Below are 18702 nucleotides of genomic sequence, written 5' to 3' on the forward strand. Positions count from 1 at the left end.
TTCTATCTATGTATTTATGTATCCATTTAAGGAATATGTATTTACCGGTATGAACTCTCAATAAAAAAAAAAAAAAAAAAAGAGAGAAAAGATGGGTGCTGCCACATAGAACACTTAAGGTTCAGAAGCCACAGACCGGACAGCATTGATATCTCTTTGTCACATTGGATAACATCACATTCACACAGGCACAATATAGTTACAAGGGCTATTTTCTGGATCAGAGAGGGATAAGGTTAGTAATCAACTACGGAATGCTCCAAATAATTATGGTGTACACCCAAAGTGTTAGCAGTCAAATAGCTTTTTTACACAATAATTACCCATTTTTCCTCGTCGCCTCACTGTTTGGAAATGCCTTCATTTTTTTCCTTGTGTTCATAACTAATTGTCTCAACAGGCCTTTGATTACTGTTTTTCTATCATTGCTATTGTTTGACTTATTCATTAACATTCTATTTTGAGCAATATGCTTCTTCTACTGTCCATCGTCTAGATCAGGGGTCTCTAAACTGCAGCCAACCGGCCAGAGTCAGCCCTCTAAAATATTTATACTGCCTGCTGCTACTTTAGCATTATTAGGCTATAATGTAATTTCTCTGTTGTTTTCCAATGCCTCAGATTCCGATGATCAAAGGGAAATGTATACCCAATTCCTTTGGTAGCCTGTAGGTGGCAACAGAATCTCTTGACTCTTCTCTGTTATTTAACATTAATTAGAAAATCAAAGGAATAGCCTGCTTTTCTTATCTACAGTTAACTAATTCATTATTTTGTCAGAGCATTTTTAATATTTAACATTTTTACTCGGTGTGTATATAATTTCTCAATCTAAGCATGGAATTGATTCTTTGTAATTGTCACATTTCTCTCTTGTTCTGAATAATATCATGCTGATTACAAAAAAGATCCAAGTGAACCCTTCTCATTCATTTAAATTTTAATTATTTATTTATAAAACGGATTTTTGGAACTTGAATACTTGTAAAATATGCGGTGTGGCTCTCTTACTAAAAAGTTTGGAGAACACTATAGAGAGTATGTATGTTGTTCTTTTTTATTTCACTCATTAAAACTCTAAAACATATCTGGTCAATCTAAAATTGACATTTTATGTATTTGCAGATATATAAAAAGAAACAAGAACATAATAATTGCCATAATTGCTTAAAATGTACACCTCTGTACCTCTGGGGGTCATGGTCTAGCATGATGGGTTTTTAGAATTCACACTGAACTGCAGACTGACTCCGGCACAATCTGGGGCCTGAAACTACCAGCACTGCAGCCATAATTAGCAACTGATGCCAAGAATACACAGCTGTACATTGTGAGATTCTTTGGGTTTGTTGGAAATGGGGGACACAGAGAGGTGATGCATTGTGATTTGTGGGCTATAAAGCCAATATGCCCTGCAAGGTGAAAAGGTAGGCTGCAATACAGGCAGGAGGAGCCCAGTGGAATCCAAAGTCTTTCTAGATCTGAGCTCAGACACAGAAGAGGTGTGATGCCTATTCTAGGGCCTGCAGTGCTAGGGAAGGGTTGGCAGCAAAGAAACTTCTGACAAGTGGAAGGCAGAAGTTGAGAGAAGTACAGGGATACAGCGGTGAGCAGAACGTGGACCTTTGTTTGCTGGCCGGCATAAGTGCTAAGTAGGAACTACAATGGGCAAGCAAGGGAGATTAGGAAGGATTAGTGATAAGGGAATTTCCTCCTGAGTCTAGAACAGCCCCTTTGGCCTCAAACAAGAGATTGGTAGACTGGTAAGCTCACTACATAAGAAGAGCCCTGCACATGCAATGAAGCACAAGATGGAGGGCTGGTGAAACCTCCTCCTCCCAAGAACCCTGGTGCACACAAGCAAGTTTATTGTTGTGTGGCCGAAGGTTCCAGTGTAGCCTCTAAGAATCAGGAATGGAGATGTAATTGGAGGCATGTGGGGACTAAAGCATCACTTAACCCCCACCTCCATTTTCCTATCATCCACCCAGCATCCCCCCACCTCTACCTCCTGGGCCACATGCAGTTAGGAAGATGATCAGAGCCAAAGTTGTGAATTTTATGGAAATAGTGCCGCCACCGATTTCCTTAATGGTGGAACCTGATAAGATAACGGGGGGCAATTGAATAAGGAAGAGGCAAAGGAGGATCCAATGGATTGCTCTGATAGCATTCTAAAAGCAATACAGGACATTGTTGAAAATCAAAATATATGTGGTAGCCCTGAAAGTGGGACAGCTCAGTGCAAAGTGTAGGACTTTAGAGGGGTTAGATATACTATTACAACTCCAACATAAGCAGCAGTAGTTGAAGTTTTGGTATTTGAAAGGGTTAGATTTACTAGTCCCACTGCAAGCTAACAATAATTGGGAAAGTATTGGACTTTTGAGGTGTAGATTTACTATTCCCATTCCATTCAAAGCAAAAGTCGGAAAAGTGTTGGACTTTGGAGGGTTTACATTTACTATGCCCACTCGAACTTAAGCAAAAAATGGAAAGTGTTGAACTGAAGTACTGTTAGAAAAACCCTTCCAAATCTTAATCTTTTTTAAACAAACATTTAAATACCTAACTACATAAAAGTCTTTAAACATATTCAAAATCAAGAAAAATCTATAGTGTATAAATAAATAAATATAATTGAATAAAAAAAATATAGTAATACAAAAATAATTTAGTAAATAAAAAACTAAATATTTACATTTAAAATAAATACAGTTTCCTCTCTACTACTAGAAAACTCCACAAACCACCAAACAAATAAAAATGAATTATGAATAAAAAAAGTAACATTAATACGGTAATTAAAAAACCAATGAAATAAGATTTTTTTTACAAATGTTATTAGCTACACATTAATAAATTAACACATAATTAAAATACAAAAACTAGACCTCACAACAAATAGTCACATAAAATACTCATGTGTAAACAATCTTGCAGCCCTACAAATTGTTCAGAAGGGTTTTGAACCTACGCACAACAAAGGTCACCTGCTAGATGCAGTCCTAAGCAATGATCACAGACTTAAGACTGGCAACCCAGTCCCCCTCCCATGGACCGATCATTTTTTGGTCCCACTACTCTGGCACATTCCTAGCCCCCCCTTTGCGCCCCCTCGAGCCACATTAAGAGGGAGGGACTGGGCGAAACTATCCACAGACCAGTGGGTACATTCCCTCTCCACTACCCCTCGGCAGATTGGGGTTGACGTAGACACACTTTACATCCATTACGCCAATTGGCTACAGACCACCTTAGACACAATTGCGCCTCAGAAACTCCTTAAAGTGAAAACCAAGTCCAAAGAATCACCTTGGTTTACCCCCGAGCTAAAAGAGTTAAAACAAAACTGCCGGAAGCTTGAGAGAACTTGGAGACGCACTCTCAAGGTACAGGACAGAAGCAGCCATCGAGAGGCAATCAAAAAATATAAAGCTGAAATTACACTGACACAGGCTTTATTTTACGAGGAAAAAATTACAACGTCTGCCAATACCCCGAGGGAACTATTCCGGATAGCAAAATCCCTGATCAGCACCCCCCCAATTTTGCAGGACCCCCGTGAAGCCCAGACTCGCTGCGACAGACAGGCAGAGTACTTCCATAAAAAAATCCAAGCCATTTCCTCATCATTTGACCCGGTCAGCCAACACCCAGTGGGAACAGATACCCTCCCTCCAACCACGGTCTGCCAGCTAGCTGAATTCCCACTGCTTGAAGAAGACTCGCTAAATACTCTTATGTTGAAAGTTACATCAGGCTCCCCTTCAGACCCCGCTCCCCCACGTCATCTCCTGAAAGTCGCGGATACCATTAGACCAGCGATTTTAAATATTGTAAATATGTCAATAACCACAGGGAGAGTACCAGAAACCTGGAAATGTGCACAAGTTAGGGCTCTGTTAAAAAAAATAACCTTGACCCAGAAAAAATGACCAACTACCGCCCCATCTCACTCCTTCCTTGGGTACGTAAGCTGCTTGAGAAACATATCAACACCAGCCTATGCTCTATCTGGAAGCCAACCACCTGCTCCATGATTCTCAAGCTGGCTTTCGCCCAAAATTGGGGACAGAGGCGGCATTATTGACTGTCACATAACTAGCCCGCAAGCACATGGATCAAGGCGGCACCACAGCAATCATGCTGTTGGACCTAAGTGCCGCCTTTGATACCGTGAACAGTAACATCCTTATCTCCCGATTAAAACAGCTTGGAGTGACGGGAAGCGCCATCTCATGGCTACAGTCTTTTTTGGAAAATCGAACTTTCCAGGTGGTGGAGGGTGACATTCATTCCAAAACTTGGCCTCTCAATCAAGGTGTGCCTCAGGGCTCCTCCCTGAGCCCCACACTTTTTAACATTTACATGCAACCATTAGCTGAGGTCGTTCACCCTTTTGGTTTTGAAATCATGACCTACGCTGATGACACCCAGCTTGTGGTGGCCTTGAATCAGCCAGGACACACCCCTTCTAACCTGAACAGCTGCCTAGCAGCAGTCACAAAATGGATGGCCTCTTCCCATTTAAAACTTAACAGGGACAAAACTGAACTGATGTTCCTGGGGAACACAGCCGGCCCTAGACCAACTCTACAATGGCCACCTTGTATGGGCCCCCACCCAGAGCCAAAAAAGCAAATCAAAAGCTTGGGCATGTGGCTGGATGATACCCTTAGCTTTAACCAGCAAGCCACAATACTCTCCGCCACCTGCTTCGGGCTGATGCGAATGTTGCGGAAAATCCTACCACTTCTCCCTTTCCAGGCCCGCAGGATAATGGTCCAGGCCATCATCCTGTCCCGTCTCGATTATGGGAATGCTTTATATCTGGGTGCACCTACCAGCACATTTAAAAAGCTGAAAGTCACTCAGAACGCAGCAGCACGTCTACTGCTAGGCCTGTCCCGTAGGCATTCGGGCACCGCTGCCCTGAGAAATTTACACTGGCTGCCCATCCAAGCCAGAGTAAAATTCAAGGCTATGTGCATAATGCATAAGGCCATGTGGAAAAACGCCCCCGCAATGATCTGTTCCTTAGCCACCCCTTACCATCCCCAAAGATCACTGCGTTCCAGCACAGCCTTTCTGGCAACAACACGCAAGATCAAACGGGCCAGGTGGGGCGGACGCTCCTTCTCCTTGAATGCTGCCACGACTTGGAACTCTTTACCGTCCTCGCTCCGTAGCGAGCCTAATCTTCTAAAATTCCGCAAAACTCTTAAAACCTTCCTTTTTTCTAAGTAAATCAGTAGACTTCCAGAGATATGCATTTACAGCGCTACGAGGCCTTCGGGTAGTAACGCGCTTTACAAAACCCACTTTCATTTCATTTCATGTGCCACTTAAATATTTAATTAACTTAAACATGTATTTGGATAAAAATATATACTTTTAATGACTTCTCATCCTATCCACCTACAAACCAAACAACCTGCATCTAAAAGTTACTACTATAACTGTACAAACATAATATACATTAAAATCACAAAATAAACGTCAATAGTTAAAATATCAATTAATCAATTTACATCATTGATAACAAATTAAACATTTCATTGAAGAAAAAAATAAAGAAAAAAGAAAAAACGATAATTTATTTATGAAAAACGTTCCCATGCCCATTTTAAACTGGCTGCTAATTTCAAAATTACTAATTACATGCAAAAAATATTATTATTATGAACTAGACTTACTAACATTTTAAAAGTAGATTAATAATATTAAGATGAAAAATTCATATACTAACTATATACATTACATCAATTCAAATGAAATTTAATACAACTATAATGTAGAAGCAAAATTAGATAAAAAATGTTTTAACAATATTATAGACTTACTAAAATGATATTCTTACCGTTCTATATTATTTGTCTCAATATGTTTGTCGTACCAATATTTTTGACACACTATTTATATAAAACAATATTTTGAGCTCAGTATTCGTGCCATTCAGATCAAGCCATTACATATTCATAAGTTGGAATGAGCTGATGTTGATATATGGAGTCCCATGAAGAGAAAAGAATGGGAAAGGGGTGGTAGGTAGAGGACATAATGTAAGAGACAATATGGAGATCAGTCAATGGGCACAAATAAATACAAATTATTGTCATGGGGTCTTACGGATATTGGAGGCATATCAAGAGAAAAAATATATTCATACCTTTATGGGAGGGGGGCACGTCTTCAAGAAAAATACCTGATAGCTAAGCAGGGAGCCAAGACACCATGAAGATTGCATGGTTATCCCAATGTTTGCGACAAAACATGTGTTGGCTGTCAAAGGAGTTTCTGAAATAACAGAAGAAAACGAATAAAGAAGATAAAAAGATTATCAAATACCGTGTTTCTATTTTGTGCACACTATTAGGAATTATTATTGTGTTTAACTAGAAGACGTGTGCTGAGGATTGCATTTATTTGTAGTTGGCAGAACACCACTTATTTTTTGTATACATTTCATAAGCTTGTATCGTGCTGGTGGTGGTCAGAGATTGGCTAATGTGTTACGGCCATTTCTAGTTGGGGGGAAAAAGAGATTGGAGGTCCGAGTGGTGTCTTCCAGATCTTTTGAATAAATTACGAAATATGCAGAAAACACAGAAAAACGATTCTTGGAGATTTGGAACGGTCTGTCACATATTCTTCCTCCCTGTACTTTTTTATTTGATTTATTAATGTGACGTTCCCGAGTATTAGCCCCAAACTAACAGTTAGGTAAGCTAAAAGTAAGTCCACCTTAGCGGGCCTGTGCTCTTGTTCCTTTACACTGCGCAACTTAGGTAAACGTGCCACCAAGAACTTGCCTATCCTGATGTCTGGTGTCCTTCCCTGTGGGGTTGGTTCGCAACCCCACGACAGTCATTACTGGGCTGTTTCAGCACCAAGGTCAGCGATGGCTCACTAGTTCCTATAACTGTTTGTGTTAGCTACACTGTGCTTCTCTTCCGAACACTCTAACGCCTGTTAAATACTGTGTGCTGGTTTCATCAGTCCATCTCGCTGTTCGCCCAGATCTTGGGGTATATTATCAAGGGGGTTTATCTCCGCTTTTTTGGCTTTAAAAGCCAAGAAAGCGGAGATAAAATTATCTCCCTATTACCTAGCTGTCGCTAACACCAGTTAGCGACAGCTAGTAGGAGATAGCGACCATCTTGGGCCTCACTTTGCATGTCAGTGATATTTATCACTAATGACATGCAAAGTGGGCGTGCCAAGATGTTAGCGACTGGAAACAGTCGCTAACATCGCTATCTCCTATTACCAACTTATGGAGATAAAGCGCGAATATCTCCAAAAGCTAACACCTGCCCTGAGCAGTTCTTAGCCATGTTATCCAATGGGAGGTGGATAACATGGCTAAGAGCATTAGCTCGGTAATGCATGAATATCGCTGACTTTTCAGCGATATTCATGCATTGCGGCCGATTTTTATCGCATTTGCGATAAACCTTGGTAATACCAATGTTTATTTGCGATAAAAATCGCCGCAGCTCAGCGGTAAATTTTTGTCTCTAACCAAGCAATAGCGATAATTATCACTATTGCTTGGTAATAAGCCTAATATGCCCCCTTGCCTTTTATCGGGTTGTTTGTTCATACCACACGCCATCAGTATGACACTCACACAAAGCACCATTTCAACAAACAGCACTGCACTTAGGCATTGCAACAAAGAGCATGTGCATCGAAAACACCTAAGATCTTTTGGATGGTTTATTTAATTATTCAGGATTTCCGAGGGTAGGGACAGTTGGCTGACAGGATTCCAGGTACAGTTTAATTTACACAAGGGCTATCCTGTGAATTCCTTGCTTACGTGGTAAAGACCCTTAAGGGATGGCAAGCCACACACAGTTATTTATATTATATCATATTGAAGAAATTACTTAATGGTTCAGACCTAAAATGTGCATTATTCTTTCACAAATGCAATGTTATATGCATAAAAACAGTTTACGAACGAAGATGTTACCCTTCTTACTTTTTAGAATGTTGAAATGATTACTCCCCTTGCCTGCTGATGACGAGCCCAGCTCGTCATGAGGCACTGTGGAGCTGTGCCGTCATAACGGCCGCGCCACTCCCCCACGAGGTGAATTCCACACCTGTGCGGAGGTTCTCTGGAAGTGGGCGGAGTCATGACGAGCCCAGCTCGGCATGAGCACACCTGCATTGTGCCTCATGACGAGTTGGGCTCCCTCATGATGAGCTGGGCTCGTCATGAGCACCGAGTCGCCGCATGTGGCCCCCCTCCCCCCGCACAGGAGGGGAATTACGGCGGCGGTTAAGGGGTTAATAGGAAGGGGCAGGATACATGTTGGGGTACACACAGAAAGATGACATCCACCCACCATTTTCACAGGGTGGAAACTGTCCACACTGTAAGAACTGGTCCCCACTGAAATATGCTAAACTTGTCGTGTGTGATTTTCAGACACCAGGACATATTCAGCAGCGCCTGCATGCTTGCTTTCGTTCTAAGCAGCAACGTGCAGGCGGCAGGGGCCTTTCTATTTAAGACTCCAGCTGTGCCCATAACAAAAAACAAATTTAAGAGTCCATCAGGCCTTCTTTTGTTCCACGATCCTGGCTGGGAGCTATCTGAGCCTCACACTTAGATGCAAATGCAATGGATGGGAAAGAAAGGAACACACCTTCTCATTATACATTGACAATGATTCATATAAATATGTAAATCAATGTACATGATGTGTTACATAAGACAGTGAGGGTTGCAAGGTGTAGGAGTCACATATCCTTCATAGCTCGCTGTGCTGTATTAGAAGGATTACAATTTATGAACTGTAAGTAACAAAAGGTTCTTGGTCTTAAAGACAGCAACCCACTTACCTATCTGCATAAAATGAAAATCTGTCATCTGCATGTTAGATGATGTGCTTTGCAGGAGACACAGAGTAACCCTCTATACTACTTTGATTCAAAACTGGGCCTAGAAAAAACAGAGATCTCTGCAACAAATGCTTTACCATCTAAAGTTATCTTATCCTTGTTATTGTTCCCTGGGATTTTCTGGGCACACATTGATCTCTGCAGCAGATGCCTTAACCCCATAACATATTTTAAAATGTAGACTTTTCAACCAGTTAAGCAGAATAGATTTACTGCTATGTATCTCCTTGTTGCCAATGTCTTGTGGCAGGGTTTTAAAAAATAAATGTATAAATTGAGGCCTATATTTTGTGTGGGGGTTGCATCCCTTTTTTCGGCACAACCCCAGCCCAAAATCTCATTTGTTAAGTCTCAGAATGTGCTGAAATGTACTTATGATAGTTCTACAAAACATGGTGTCACTTGCAAACTGACTAACTTGGTTAGCCCTCCTCCTAACTTATTTTTTCAGGACTTGTGGCCTGGGAAGGGGTGAGAACAGATATATTTATTGACTAGACATACTCCATTTTCCAGGGGACAAAGCTATGAATCGAAGTGCAACATAGCGCTGCAGTGGAAACCCTCTTAAATGCAGTTTACTCAAATATTCATGAAGTGCCTAACACGTGGAGCAGTGCTTAATTTGTAAAAAAATAATTAAGTGTGAGGGCCCTTCTTGGAAGGCTACTGCAGCCTGCACCACCCATACCCTGCCAGTTCTGCCATGGCAGTACCAACATAACAACCAATCACCACTCTCCTACAAGTGTGACAATTCAGACTATTTCAGCCCACAAAAAGCTGTAATAATGGCATGAGGGGCTGGTATTATTCATTTTCAATGTATATTGACTTAATAAACACGGTTGTTGTGCTTATCTCAACATTTAAAAACAGTGGACTGTCACTAGAGTTGGTGCTGGCAATTAAGTGCCAGTGCTCCGGAAACCACCAGCACAAATTAAGCACTGATGTGGAGAGAACAGATGCGCAGCAGGTAGTGAGCGCTCTTGCAGATTCCACATAAGAGAGAGCTGACGTGACCCCAGGGCATGCATGCGCATTACCACATCTGACTAGCCTTCAGTGTGAGGAATTAGCATTCCCACTACGCAAATAACCTGTTAGCCCTCAAAGCAAACAGCGTGACTTCCAAAGCCTTATCAAATTTTGAAATGATAATGGAGCTTAAACTATGAATACCTCAAGAAGGAATGAAACACTGAGCTTTTGTGACCAGTTTTTGAATGCTAATTGAGCTTGAATATCTAACAATGTGTCACAGTTATAAATGTGATGCATATATTAGGCTCCTTATGTATATACATCTTACTACGCTATTGTATGATTATGTTACAAATAAAAGCAATTGTGTGCTCCTATTTATATTCAGAGTCCTGTCTTCTAAATTTATAAACTAAGGGCCGGGTGTATGAAGCTTTTTTCTGCCCGCAAACGACCTGAGTCACAGAATCGGGCCGTTTGGGACCAGAAAAAACACATTTTCCGAAGTACCAAACCCTATTTGCACTTCTGTAACCTATTACCGCAAATAGGGTTTGCGATTCGGTGTTAGGAGGGGCGTGTTTAGGGCATCCCTTCCTAATACCGCATCGCAGCAGTATGTAAGAATGTTTTTCGAACGAAATCCGGTTGCAAAACATTCGCATTTTAGCACCAACTTCAAGTTGGTGGTAACCCATTCGCAAACAGGAAGGGGTCCCATAGGGACCCCTTCCTCTTTGTGAATGTTCGTAATAATGTTTTTTAAGAGAGAGACTACTGCCTGCTATTGAAAAATGAAAATAAAAAGCTCCTTTTTTTCTTTGCATTTAAAAAAAAAAAAAGGACTGCTTTATTTAAAAGCAGTCACAGACATGGTGGTCTGCTGGCCACAGCAGCCCACTATCCCTGTGATTTTATCGGTTCCTAAGGGGTCGCAAATTGTGACCTGGCTTTTTAATATTAATGATTTAGGTCGATTTGGGACCTATTAGGAAGCGCGAAATGGAACTAAGGGAGTTCCATACTTTCAAATTACGAATACCTAATTGCGATTTGCAGAGAATCGCCATTTAAAATATTTATATGTGGCCCTTATTTCCTGCTAATATATATAGTTTTCTAAAAGGAAATATGCCCTTAGCTGTAATCCTTCTCTTCCCCAAAAAACAACAACATAACTTTACCAAAGAGATGGTTGTGATATCTCAATGCCAGAGGCACCAAGGAATAATGAATGGAACGTTCTGTCAAAGGTCATTAATGCACAGAACCGCTTCAAACACTGCACTTTTAATCCACCGACGTTGACTCTCTGTGGCCTCCCGACTTCTGCTGATATTGTGAACATCTACAGTTTTAATCAGATCGCATATTTTCAAAATAAGCAAAGTCTGGGTCCCAGGATTAGAAATTGATTTCTTCTAAAAATAGAATAAGTGATGCTTTTGAAAGAACCTCGGCGCTATTGAACATCATAGCTAGAAATGAAAACCCATGTGTTAATATTAAAATGTTTATTCCTGTGTGTAGGGCCTTCATTCTGAGGTGCCCTTTATTTTGAGAGGTAATACTGCACCCAGTAGATAATGGAACAGCTGGTGTGGTATTTACTTAGCATAGTATTTCCTCTATTATGTGTTTTCCAAGTCTCGGAATCCATGGAAATGTAGTAAGGCTGCATGTTTTTCCATGTTATAATCTGCAGTACTTTGGGATGTGCAATGTATTCCTACACAAGTTCCACTAGGTGTTGCTTCAATAAAGTTGTTCAGGTAAAAGTGCAATATACCAACAAAAGTTGTAATCTGTATTTTCGCACAATCTCGATTTGGGTGCAAACTCCGATTTGCTCCTCAACTAAAAATGTTGGGCCCAATTTGATGGCCCACAGGCCGGTTGAATTGGTGCATGAACTGAAGAAGTCACGTTATCAATCATTTATTGTCTCTCCATTGTATTTGATGATTTATATGTCACCTTGCTTTTTAGGTTTTCACGGGAATCTTTACAGCAGAAATGGTCTTCAAGCTAATCGCCCTCGACCCTTATTATTATTTCCAAGTCGGGTGGAATATTTTTGATGGAATCATTGTCAGCCTCAGTTTGATGGAGTTGGGTCTTCAAGATGTGGAAGGACTTTCTGTTCTAAGATCTTTCCGCTTGGTAAATATACTTTCACCCTATTATCAATGTGTTTTTTTAGGCATAGGTGTAAATAGGGGTGCAGTGGCCTAACAGTAGCCCTGCAGCCCCCGATGTGGGGTGGAGGCGGGGGGAGGGTGAGGTCCCCCTACTCTGTGCATGGGTGGGCCTGAGACCTCTTGACTTGGTCCGGAGCGTGGGGGCCCACTCCATGTTCCTTACAGGGGCCCTCAAGTTAGGCCACTGTATGTGTGCTTAGCATTACTGATCTTTTCCTTTCTAGAGCCATATCTTGTATTCTCCTGAATGCATAAGGTACGCTTATGCCTTAAAAACTTAAGTATATTAGTTTACTTCATAACCACAGTAGCTTTTTTCACAAAACGGTTCGCGGATTCAGTTGTAATTTTGGCAGGAGAACAGCATGCCGGTTGAAGACAGTTACTAGTAACCAAACATCACCACACTGCAATTTTATAATGCGTTAATTGTAAATTGCTTTGTGATCTCAAATCTATTTGGAAATACATTACTGTAAAACCTGATCAATAAACTCCAAGCTGTATCACAAAGGGTGTGCTTTAAAGAAATAGTATTCTGCTTGCATTCTTTCAGCACTAGAGGTAGTGTGAGTTTTTTTAAACAGAGCTATTTCACCCCCTCCTTGGAAGTTTTTCTTGATTCAAAGAATTTCTTGTGCAGCAACTTTTTGCATTTCAGGACTTATTTATGAGAAGTGACGTATCACTGCGTGAAAGCAATGATGCGTCTCTTCTCAGTGCGCCCTCCTTGCAACATGATGGATGCATCATATTTACTGTATGATGCATCATATCACAAGGAGTTACAGACACATCAGTATTTCTGATGCATCTCTAGGCTCAAAAGTGACGCATTGCTGGAGTGTGTCACGAAAGTGACACAACTCCAGCAATGTGTCTTTTCACATGGGGCAAGTCCCATGTGAAAGGGCTTGTGTCAGGCTTACGCCTGCTGTGAGGCAGATGAAAGATATTGACACAATGGCGTTCTAGAAGTGGTGCATTGAAATCTAATCGGTTTCAATGCGCCACTTCTATGAGGCGTTTCTTAGGGGACCACCCACCCTGCATATATTATACCTGGCGCAGGTATAATATGGCGCAAGGGTTTACAAAGTGATGCATCTGCCTAGAAGCGTCACTTTGTAAATAGGGCGGAATATGGTGAAATTTTTACGCAGCCAGTGCATCCCAGAAAGGGACGCACCGGCAGCGTAGAAGTGATGCAAGGCCTTATAAATAAGGCCCTTCGTTTTTTGTCATGGGTAGTTGGTGGTGGTAGAACCAATGCAGAGCCAGTCTCGTTGTTTTAACACTACAATGAAGGTAATGGTACAATAAAAAGAGATATGCCTTAAAAATATTTATGTTGTGTTTAGTCAAATAGTGCACGTTCTGCTATAAGTTTGGCTTCACAGTGCCAGGTAAGGTCTCTGTAAAAATGTGGGAATTCTCTTTTCCCCTTGGGTGCTCCCATTACAGAAGCATTGATGGGTAAACATATATACATACATGCATTCATACATACATACATACATCCCCTTCCCTGCAAACCGGTGGGTGTAGTAAAACCTGCACATATATTGCCTCCACAAATTCGGCCTGCAGTATATAATCAAGGTAAAGGGATATAGAGTTAGTATAGCAACTCTCTACTTCCCTATGTTACTTACCTTGGCGATTTAATGGTAGTCCGTATTTTGGAGTTGATATTGTATTTATTTTTTCTACCTTCAAAGAGTCTCATGGTGCTAACTTCAAGCACAGCTATAAGTTAAGCAACATTGAAGCACAGATACCCATTATACACAGAGATGAGCTATGTTTTCATTTTTTTCCCTGGTATTGCAAAGGGAAGATTCCTGATGGATATTAAGTGGAATTTCGTTCCCTAGATGCACAGCAAAAACCCCCCAAGGTCTTTTGGATTTACTTTTCGGGTTGTGAAACAGCAACACCATATGTTGTCTATGGGTACATTTTGGCGCAAAACAATTCTCAGAAGAAAGGGCCAATATTTTGATATATCCTTTAAGCGATACACACTTTTTTAATCAAATCTGCTTATGTACTGGTAACCAGTGAATATAGTTCAGAGGTACCAAAGCTCTCTTACCATGGCATTTTGCAAAGGTTGAAGTTTATGGTTACTTTTCCGTGAGAACCCAAGGTAGATTGGCTTACAGAAAGCAATTTGAGAAAGAATACAGGCATCAGCTATTGTGATTCTCTTTGGAAAGATGGAATGGAAAGATGTGTTTCAGTATGGGAAGGCTGAAGAAACAGTTTTTAACTATTGAGGGAACTTTAGATTGACGTCAAACAGCACCCCAAATTTACAAACCCATTGTCGAGGAGATGGGATGCTTCCCATGGTGGTTGGTCACAGTCTATTATCCCAGAAATTCAGTTTGGATACAGTTACCGGAATTTCGACTTCAAAGAGTTAAGTTTGTGGAAGTTCCTTCCGACTCACCTTTTCATCATCTCTAGTGCCTCTGTGATTCCTGATTTATCATCTAGTTGATTTGCTCTCAGGCTGACTACAATTTGTTTGTCATTTGCATACAAGTCTCGTAGTATACCTATAGTTGTCAGGCTTTGGTTAAAAAGAAGGTGGCAGAGCTGATCCTAAACGGACCGAACATTTTAGCTTCTTTGGTTCTGAGCTTTAAAACCTTGAGTCATCTGTACTCAATTTGTGAGAAAATAGACAAACCAGGTGTATTCCTTAGTCAGTTACTGCAATTTTAATGTGATTGTGGGCATGATTCCATTGTCCACTCTACTCTGCCAGGTGTGGAAGGCAGGTCTAAGGGGCTCACTTTTCGGGCATCACATCTACCCAGTAGCATGCGTGCATTGTCTGAGACAGAGGTCCCTACATATTCCAGACTTAGTCGGTGGAAGAAGCCTTCTTGAATTCCATCAAGTATATGATTCTGCCCAAAATATTCTTGTAATTGGGCAATCACCACCTTGCTTAACATTTTCCTACATAAGGGGAGAGGGAAAGGCAGAATTACAAGGCGGTGAAGGTGCTGCTTTTGTGACAAATACAGAATCTCTGCCTTTTATCTATTAATGCAAAGCCAATTGCAGTTCAAATTTACAAATCCACGGATAACCCAAGAAGATATATTTTTTCATATACTCCCATCACCTCTGAACAAGTATTTAGGAGCTTTGATTTCACATTATTGTCAATGTATCTTAAGGATGTATTATTATGCTGAAGATTACACCACTCACAAACTCATCTATTGATCCATGAATAATCGGGTGCTTTAGCGCATACTACGTTGATTGGATTCGGGGTGTAAAGTTGGTAAATAAATGCAGCTCCACAGGGGTAGCGCCAGCTTAATTCAGAGAGGAAGTAGTCAGACCCGTTCGTAGGAAACCCAATCGTTAGCCTTGCCCCTTCCATTTTTTGCCTGTTAGAGACGTATTACAGATCCTAGCCAATTTAATGTAAACAATCAGGGACATTCAACTGCAGTCTAACACTGACCATCACCTTGCCGCCCACCTTGCAGTCTGGGATCAGGATGGGATTTCTTTCGAAAGGCCACCGTTTGACTCATTATGACTTTTCATCATTGGAAGAAACACATCCTGGTTGTACTGGTAGGCATTCATTACAACATACTTCACGGTCACATTTCATTAACTGCAACAGACACAAAATGCTGTTGTGAACAATGAATCGATTTTTTAAGACAATGTTTTTATATCACAGGACGTTTCACAAATTCAGAAACTCAAATATTTAGAAACTGTCTTGTTTTTTATTTTGTTATTTGGATATTTCAATAACTAAAATGACTTGAATATTTAGTTTTTGTTTTATGGTTTACTATAGTTCTTGTACATTGAATCGTGAATGGGTAATTACCACTCCATACAAATGTATTCAAATGACACTGTTACTTCTGTTTTTGTTTTTAGCTTCGAGTCTTTAAGCTGGCAAAATCTTGGCCAACCCTCAACATGCTGATCAAGATTATTGGTAACTCTGTGGGCGCTTTGGGTAATCTAACACTGGTGCTGGCCATCATTGTCTTCATTTTTGCTGTGGTTGGCATGCAGCTCTTTGGTAAAAGCTACAAGGAATGCGTCTGCAAGATTGCCGAAGATTGTGAACTTCCACGCTGGCACATGAATGACTTCTTCCACTCCTTCTTGATTGTGTTCCGGGTACTCTGCGGAGAATGGATAGAGACCATGTGGGACTGCATGGAGGTTGCAGGACAAGCTATGTGCCTCACTGTTTTCATGATGGTGATGGTCATAGGAAATCTTGTGGTATGTATTAAAAATCGATGCAAAATGTACTGACCTACAGTGATAACATTCTAGCAATTACATTATTAATGTATTATATATCAGCAGTTCCAGATGGCATTATGCAAATCAAGCAAAACATTTCCAAAATGAACAAAACATGGCATAATTGATTGATATTGCATTTTACATATGCTTTACTATAAATGTACTGACAATTAAATATTGTAAGCAATATTATTTATTAAACAAGCAGAGGCAATGAAATCAAATTCCGTTTTAAGCTTTTAAAACCCTTCGCTGCCAAGCCTCCCCTCCCCCCACCATGCCAAGCCTTTTTTTGGCTATTTGGGGTACTTCCCGCTTAGGCCCCATAACGTTTTGTCCACTTAAGGTATTCATTCTAAATTTGAGTCTTTTTTTCCAACATCCTGAGGTTTCCAAAGGTACTCAGGGTTTGTGGATTCCCCTGGACTGGACAGATTAATTGGACAAAATACAGATACATTTAGTTTTTCTTTTTTTAAATGGCCATCTGCTTTTTTCCCTGTGGGTGGTATCAATGAAGAGTTTACAGTGCTAAAATCACTATCTTCCAAGCTTTCAGGAACAGGCATTTTGTGCTGGAAAACCAACATTTTCTATACAGTTTTGGCATTTTACTGGCATTTCTCATATTTTTATGCGTCCAACCTCCTTCCAGTTAGTGGTAGAAATAGGTGTGAAACCAATAATGATTCTGAAAATCTATAAAGTTTTTCAAAAGAAACGAAATTCTGAATTTAGCAAGGGGCCATTTGTGTAGATCCTTCAAGGTTTTCCTATAAAATGTAACAGATGAATTAAACAAATATCGAACATGAATTGAAAAAAACGACATTTGTGCCTATGTTTTCACCTGTAACTTCTTGTAACAATGGCAGATTTTTTAAAGTAATATACCATTAGGGCTGCTGGACCCTTCTCTGTTGCGGGGATATATGGGGCTTGTAGGTTCACCAAAAGCCAAGGTACGCAGCGGCAATAGCTGAGCTGCACCTTGCAATGGTTTTTCATTGTGTAACGGGTAAACAGCAATTCATATGGTAAAATATAAAAAGTAAAAAATAGGTATCAAGGAAACCTGTACATTTCAGAAATGGGAACAAGATATGACGTTTAGAAGCAGTGAATATTTGCACATTTCTGAATTTGTAGGTATCCATATTAGCAGGTAAATTAGAGAGCATATTTCAAAATGACTACTTTTTTACAAACTGTATTACATATGGAAGGCAGAAATGCATAAAAAGATAATTGGTAATAACACTTGTCTATTATTCTGTGTTCTTTTAAGCCTCCTGATGAAAATGGTACCCCAATTGTGTAGGTAGGCCTAGTGCCTGTGGCAGATTGTGGCCCAAAATGCAGCATGGACACATTACCCGTTTCCACTGAAAATTGGCGCATTTTTTGCAATGTGCCTAGCTGTGGATTTTGGGATGTAGCTCAGCCGGCACCTAGTGAAACCTAGCAAACCTGTAAAGTTCTTAAAACTAGACACCTAGGGAAATGTAGGATGGGGTGACCTGTATGGCTTTCACCAGGTTCTGGTACCCAGAATCCTTGCAAACCTCAAAATCTGTCTAAAAATGTTTTTCCCGCACATTTCTTTGATGGAAAGCTCTGGATTTGAAGGGGAGCAACAAACGTCCTTACAGCCAGCATTCCCAAAAGTCTCTCGGAAAAAATGGTACCTCACTTGTGTGGGTAGGCCTAGTGCATGTGACAGGAAACGGTCCAAAATGCAATGTGGATAAATCACATTTTTCCAATGAAAACTGACCCATTTTTTGCAATGTGCCAAGCTGTGGGTTTTGGGCCCTAGCTCAACTGGCACCTAGGGAAACCTAGCAAACCTGTAATTTCTTTTAAACTAGACAACTAGACAAATCCGGGATGGGGTGACTTGTGTGGATCTCACTAGGTTCTGTTAGCCATAATCCCTACAAACCTCAAATATTGTAAACATAAAAAACATTTCCTCACATTTCTGTGAAGGAAAGTTTTGAAAGATATGGGCAGCAACGAACTTCCACCTACTGAGCATTCCACCAAGTCTCCCGATAAAAATGGAACCTCATTTGTGTGGGTAGGCCTATTGCCAGCAACATGAAACGGCCCAAAACACAACACGGACACATCAAATTTTTCCCAACAATAGACCTTTTTTTGCAATGTGCCTAGCTCTGAATTTTGGGCCCTAACTCTGAGCTGGCACTTAGGGAAACCTAGCAAACCTGTAAATCTTTTAAAACTAGACATCCAGACAAATCCAGGGTGG

General features: G+C 40.6%; 1 protein-coding gene across 2 annotated transcripts in view; it reads left to right on the top strand.

Moving 5' to 3' along the window:
* The window catches only part of LOC144823278 (sodium channel protein type 2 subunit alpha-like), an 859818-nt gene that overhangs the window by 449638 nt on the left and 391478 nt on the right, over positions 1–18702 (top strand). For both annotated transcript variants that reach the window (XM_078681635.1, XM_078681634.1), the window contains exons 15-16: positions 11899–12072; positions 16044–16400. In XM_078681635.1, the coding sequence (XP_078537761.1) occupies positions 11899–12072; positions 16044–16400 (531 nt within the window). The remainder of the gene's footprint in view (positions 1–11898; positions 12073–16043; positions 16401–18702) is intronic.

This window comes from Lissotriton helveticus, chromosome 3_1, assembly GCF_964261635.1.
Source record: "Lissotriton helveticus chromosome 3_1, aLisHel1.1, whole genome shotgun sequence".
NCBI classification, from domain to species: Eukaryota; Metazoa; Chordata; class Amphibia; order Caudata; family Salamandridae; genus Lissotriton; species Lissotriton helveticus.